This window comes from Lagenorhynchus albirostris, chromosome 11, assembly GCF_949774975.1.
Source record: "Lagenorhynchus albirostris chromosome 11, mLagAlb1.1, whole genome shotgun sequence".
Taxonomy (NCBI): Eukaryota; Metazoa; Chordata; class Mammalia; order Artiodactyla; family Delphinidae; genus Lagenorhynchus; species Lagenorhynchus albirostris.
The window spans coordinates 61,477,488-61,483,487 of NC_083105.1; the positions used below are offsets into that span (position 1 = coordinate 61,477,488).

The window sequence follows — 6,000 nt, forward strand, 5'->3', positions numbered from 1 at the left end:
ATACGTATATATATACCTGTTTAGTTTATTCACAGGCTGGAAACGGGACTCCTAACTGTATACATTAAACTTTTGGTTCAGTGAAACCATTCAGGAATCCTGGGAATTCCACATGATATAATTTTCTCTCTGCCACAATCATTGTATGGCTTTTAACAAGATACAGTTGATTCTCGTTATTCATGGATTCGTATCTGTGAACCTGCCCACTTGCTAAAATTTATTTATAACCCCCAAATCAATACTCTCAGTGCTTTCATGGTCATTTGCAGACATGTGCAGAGTGGTGAAAACTTTGAGTCACCCAATGCACACGTTCCCACTGAGGCTGAACAAGGCAATGCTCTGGCTTCTTGTTTCAGCTCATACTGTTAACATGTGTCCTTCTCAGGGTATGTTCAGTGCCAGGCTTTTTGTGTTTTTTCTTGGTGATTTCACTGTTTAAAACAGCCCCCAAGAGCAGTAGGTTAGTGTTCTGAAGCTCGAGAAGACAGTGACGTGCCTTACGAGAAAGAAAATACATATACTGAATAAGCTTCATTCAGGCACGCATTATAGTGCTCTTGGCCCTGAGTTCAATGTTATTGAGTCAACAATGTAAATTAAATGAGGTGTCTTTAAACAGAAACACGAACAACACAAGGTTATGTACCAATCAGCTGATGAAAACGTGTGACCAGCAGCTGCAGGGAACTAACCCTGTGTCTCCCCCAGGAGCAGTGGTCCAGTATTTGCGACTCCTGTGTTCAAGTGGGCCTCACAGAACACAGTTACGGCAAATAACACGACCTGACTGGATTAGCCCCATTTTACAGATGAAACAGTGAAGCGGACAGGGATGTGGCGTGGCAGCCCCCCGCGCACTCCAGCACACCATCCTGCTTTATTTCCTTCACAGCCCTCATGACTGATAACTGTGTTTACTCATTTATTTTCGGTCTGAGCCACTGCAATAGTCAGTTCCATGAGAGTTCGGGATTCTTGTCCACCTTGTTCCCTGTTACCTCCTCATGCCAAGAACCGTTCCAGGCACATACCCAACCGAATGAATAAAGAAACCTCCTATATGTAATTGTGTAAATATTAGGGGGATTGATGCTTTAAAGGGAAAGGCAGTTACTTTCATTGTGTTAAATTCAAAATATTTGGCGAGACAAATGCAGGCTTCAGGCTAAGTGGAGAGAGAAGAAAACCCGAAAAGAACACCAGAGCTGCCTGAAGTGGCGCTGTCTCGGGCACCCGTGGCAGGTGCGACTGCTGGGGGTGGCAGCTGTGCCAAGCTCCCGAGACTCTACAGAGGAAGGAGGCCACGCTCTGGAACGGTATTTACCCGCGACGGAAAGGCCAGCAAAGCAGAGAGAACAGGCAAGAGCAGAGATGCTGCCTCCAGGCCCAGCCGCAGGTTGAACCACATGTGAGAGAAGCGAGGAGAGCAAAACCCGAGAGCTGGACTCGAACCTGGCCGTGATGCCGCCCCTGCAGAGTGACAGAAATGTAGCCGAGACTGCCGGGGACTGGCGGCTCCGGAGCCGATTCCCTTCAAAGGTTTGGACGCTCCTAGGCCAGGCGGAACTGATGGGCTCCGGAGGCCCGCAGCACTTCCAGCATCGGGGGGAACTGATGAGCAAAAGGACTCCAGGATTTTCTTCTTGTGAATACAGAGAGGAAAATGAGGTAAGACCCTCTTACATCAACCCTACTGTAACAGACAAATAGCACAAGAACTCGAGACAAAGAGGCGGGATTCCAGAATTAATGTTCACGGCTGCTCTGAGCAAAAACTGAACAGTAAACAATAAGGATTTCAAAATTAAAACAAAAGAGCCACTCCAGTATTCTAATTTAACCTTCAAAAATAAAGAAGATCTCAAGCACCGCGGACTGAGAATTCCATTCCACCTCAGCACCCCGCACTCCTGAGTTATTATGAGAACAGACTGCGAGGCAATTCAACTCGTGCTCCGAAATGCAACAAGCAGCTTCAGCAGGCCATGCTGGAAGAGGCAGCGCCTCATCATCACCTCCTGATTCATATTCTGGTAGCAAGGTTACAATTAGCTCACCGGTGGAGAATACACCTATTTATAACACAGTAGTCCACCTGAAAGACACAATCATCTAAAAAGGTTTTTAGACAAAAATGAAGCACAGCTTCTTCCTGTACTGACTGCAGATTCCCAAGGTCCTTTCAGATGAAGTCCTCAGTCTAACCTTCCTGTGTTCACAGGCACCATTCTGGCCACCTCTCAGCCTCCATGTTCTTATGTAACATTTACATAGTGCCATAAACATACCCGGAGTTGCGTAAGAATTAAAACGTTGCCAAACCAATAAAGCCTAAAGCAGGTCACTCCCTCCAGACTGCCTTTGATTAGCAAAGGTATGCTGCCCGGCCTAAGATGTAAGGGCCTGTCAAGAGACAGAAATTAACTTGAGGAAATCTGAAACGGGTCCACAGAAATGCACAAAGAAGAAGAAATTAGCCACACTGTGACATATGATGCTTCTATCAATCCCAAGAATTACTCTGCCCCATAAGATAAAAAGTAACCCAACATTGCCTGGTCTCTGAAGTCAGAAACTGTGTCTAAAAATACCTCCCAGCCAACTGGCTATCAGTAAGTCAGTCTCGCAAATGTCCCAATAAGAGCGGCACAGACTAGTTCCTTACTTTACAAAGGCAAAACTGAGGCAGTCACAGAAAGGTTAAGTGCCTTATTCAAGGACAACCTGTAAGGGAGCAAAGTTCAGGGGCTGGAAACCAGCCTCCTCCCTCCATCTGGCTCTAACCTTTAACCAGAGTAGCCATTTTATTGTTTTAATCACATCTGTTCCCGGAGCTCTTAACAAAACTAATCTGAGATTCTCTTTTTCTCTATGAGAGTTCACTTTCACCGCAGTTCGAATTCATGTCCACTCAACAAAATTACAAGACTTGGCCTGAAATTAAATTTTTAGTTTACTCACAGAAATTAAAAATATTCCTATCAGAACCTCAAATGTCTCCCTTGTTGCTTTTGTCTTAAGAAAGAAATATCACGCTCCCCTGCTACTAATTCAATTTTACGTTTTCAAGTACTAATGTGAAAATTCCAAAGGCAGGCCTTAAAACATGGCCCACCTATCAAATGATGCTGTTTATTACCTGGAACTCATGCTTCTTATCACTGGCCTTTTACTAAGTCGACATTAGTTCACTACTTAACGCAGACACCGACCCCTTGCTGCCCTCATGTCCTGTCCAAGTACCAGGCATCAGGGCTGGCTGGTTCTGCCATTCCTCCAGCCCGCCTCGAGGATCACAACAGAGGAAGTGCAGGGGAGGACAGCAATCAACTTCTTGTTATCCCACAGCCTCTATTTTCCCAGAACTGATGTCTTACTTGAAGCCTTTTGCAACAGTGGTCTCTGTAGCATGCACTATTGGCAACTAGATGTGTCCCGGAAAAAACTGTAGTGTCTGGCCAAATTTAAAGGCCTTCGAGAATGCTTGCTGGACACACAACCTAATTTCCAATTTACCAAAAAAAGAAAGCAACTGCCTATTATGCCCACCCATCCTCACGCCAACAACATCCATTTCAGGAAGGTTACAGAAAATGAACTCTGCCCCATTCAGAACCAGCTGGATTATCAATTAAACATTCAAGGCTCACAACAAGAAATATCCCACCAGACACTACACCAAACCAACAGGGACACGGCTGTTAAAAATCTTGGATATATTAGGAACAGGATAAAAATTCCTATGGAAGGAATTTAAAGATTTATTCATCACATGTAAAATAACAAACCTGAAGGCTGAGTCTCCTTACTTACTACCCTACTAGAGAAACAACATCGTGTTACACACTCCAAGAACATGGCCCATAATAAGGCCCAGTAAACAACATTCATGAAAACCATTAATTTACCACCAATGTCAGACTGTGTACATACACCTTCACCATGTCTATCAGACCCCACGACACATTACCTATGCCACAGAGCGGCGAAGACCCAGGAACACGCATGAGGCGCCTTAGCAGAAGCATTAGCCTGTGAACAAAGACCCCACCGCACAGGCTGCACCACTGGGAACAAATATCAAGGCTGGAGGTAATGAACTTGTTTTTGAGACTCCAAAGTGGGATGAGGTCTTTTGTTGATTGTCTGGTTTACGAAGGAAGCCAGAACCCACCTAAGAACCATTCTTTTTAGTGGAGAGAAGAGAGCCACAGGACATACATTTGATCTCCCACTGCTGGAAGGTTAGGGGCTGCTGAGAAGTCAAAGCAGCAGGCTTTGTACATCGGGAGCCGATACAGACCTGGATCAGCTCTCCCAGATCTATCTGTGGGTCAATAATCAGTTCAATATAACTGCCAAGTATAACCTTCATCTGCTACCCCAATGCCAACACGCATTTGAGACGACACCCTTAAGTTAAATATTTTAGGGTTTCATCTGCTCTCCTCAAGCCCCCCAAGCCTCACAAACAAGACACCCAGCTGAGTGTCCCACAGAAAGGGGCTACCTCTGCAGCGGGAAGGGTGCGGGTGCTACCAGGGAGCAGAAGCCGTGGGGTTTGGAAGGTAAGGGGTGTGTGAGGTGGGGGAGTGTGTAGGGAAGGGGCTGTGCTGGAAGGTAAATAAATCCTGCCCAAGGGCCGGGAGCCGCTCCAGTGCAGGGGTCTTTAAATGATCTTGGGGGTGGGAGGCAGGTTCTAGGATGTCACCTGAAAGGCATCCACAAAGTGACGAAGTGAATGGGCCCCCTGGGGTAGGGTGGGAGAGGCGAGGTGAAAAGCAAATACACCTAGATGCAGATTAACTGTTCTGGAACTAGGTTTCCTAGGGTTCGAGAGATTCCAAAGCCAAGCTCCCAAAACGTTTAGGGCCCTGTTGGTCCCATTGCCTCCACAGAGCTTCCGCGGGGCATGTGTATTGGAGGGGTGGGGGGGCTGGCCCCACTGAACTCAAGGGACTGCGCGAAGGGGAAATGTGACTCGCTTTCCCAGAACATTAGAGAGGAAGGATAAGGAGAGGAAGAGGCACCCCGAGCGCAGGAGCTCAAGGAAAGGTTTGAGACCCCTTCCCCTTTCATCTGAGGTGCGCAAGGACTCTCAACATGAGGATACCTCGGAGAGGCAAAGACCCCATCGCCCGAGCCCCACGATCTTGGCGGGAGAAAAGGCGCCCCCCAAGGAGCATCTGGAGAGAGGGAATGAAGACCACCGCCCCTGGACATGCTGAGGGGCAGAAACGTGGACCTCCAAATACTGGAAAAGGAAGCCCGCACTCCCCTCTATGGAACATGGGGGTGCTGGGAGCGCGACCCCCGAGAGCTCCCCGAATCCAGTTTCGCCGGGAAGAGGGATCGGGTCCCCAGGGGCCCGGCGTGAGCTCGGTCCCGGCTGGACGGCCGCGCCTCGGGGGTCGGGGAAAGCCGACTGGGGGTCACCGCGACTCCCCCGCGCCCCCCGCCCGGCCATATTGAGTGCGTGGGGAGGGGGCGCGCTGTAGCCAGGGGCCGCTGCGTGAGGCCTCGCCCTCGCCCGGCCCTCTCCATCCTGGCCCCCGCCCCGGGACTCACCCTGGATCCCCCGCGGCCCGGACCCGCCGCTGCCGGCCAGCAGGAGAACAACAAGGAGGAAGAAGGAGGAGGCTCCGGCCGACTCCGCCATAGTAACCACCGCCGCCGCCGCCGCCGCCGCCGCCGCCGCCGCCGCCGCCGCCGCCGCCGCCGCCGCCGCCGCCGCCGCAGCCCAGCAGCGCCCAGCGCGCGCGCGCGCGCGCGCCCCCGGCGCCTCCCCTCCTCCCGCGGCCCGGCTCCCGCCTCCCTCTTCTCCGCCCGCCGCCGGCACGTGCACTCCCGGCGGAGCCGGCGCCGCGGCCGCCGCGCGCGCCCCCGAAGGGCGGGGCCGGGTGCGCGCGGGCGCCCGCCTTAAAGGGGAGTGTCCCAGTTAAAGGGGTGGGAGGGGTTCGCGCCTCGGCCAACCTCACCCGTGGGTGCAGAGCG

The 6,000-nt window shown here is 50.8% G+C and overlaps 1 protein-coding gene across 5 annotated transcripts in view; it reads right to left on the bottom strand.

Annotated features, from left to right (window-relative positions):
• Positions 1 to 5,692, bottom strand: part of ACVR1B (activin A receptor type 1B) — a 41,883-nt gene extending 36,191 nt beyond the window's left edge. For all 5 annotated transcript variants that reach the window (XR_009543494.1, XM_060166167.1, XM_060166165.1 and 2 more), the window contains exon 1: positions 5,575 to 5,692. Coding sequence is in view for 4 of the 5 variants with exons in the window: in XM_060166167.1 (XP_060022150.1) it covers positions 5,575 to 5,665 (91 nt within the window). In the remaining variant the exon portion in view is untranslated. The remainder of the gene's footprint in view (positions 1 to 5,574) is intronic.
• Between the last annotated feature and the right edge of the window lie 308 nt (positions 5,693 to 6,000).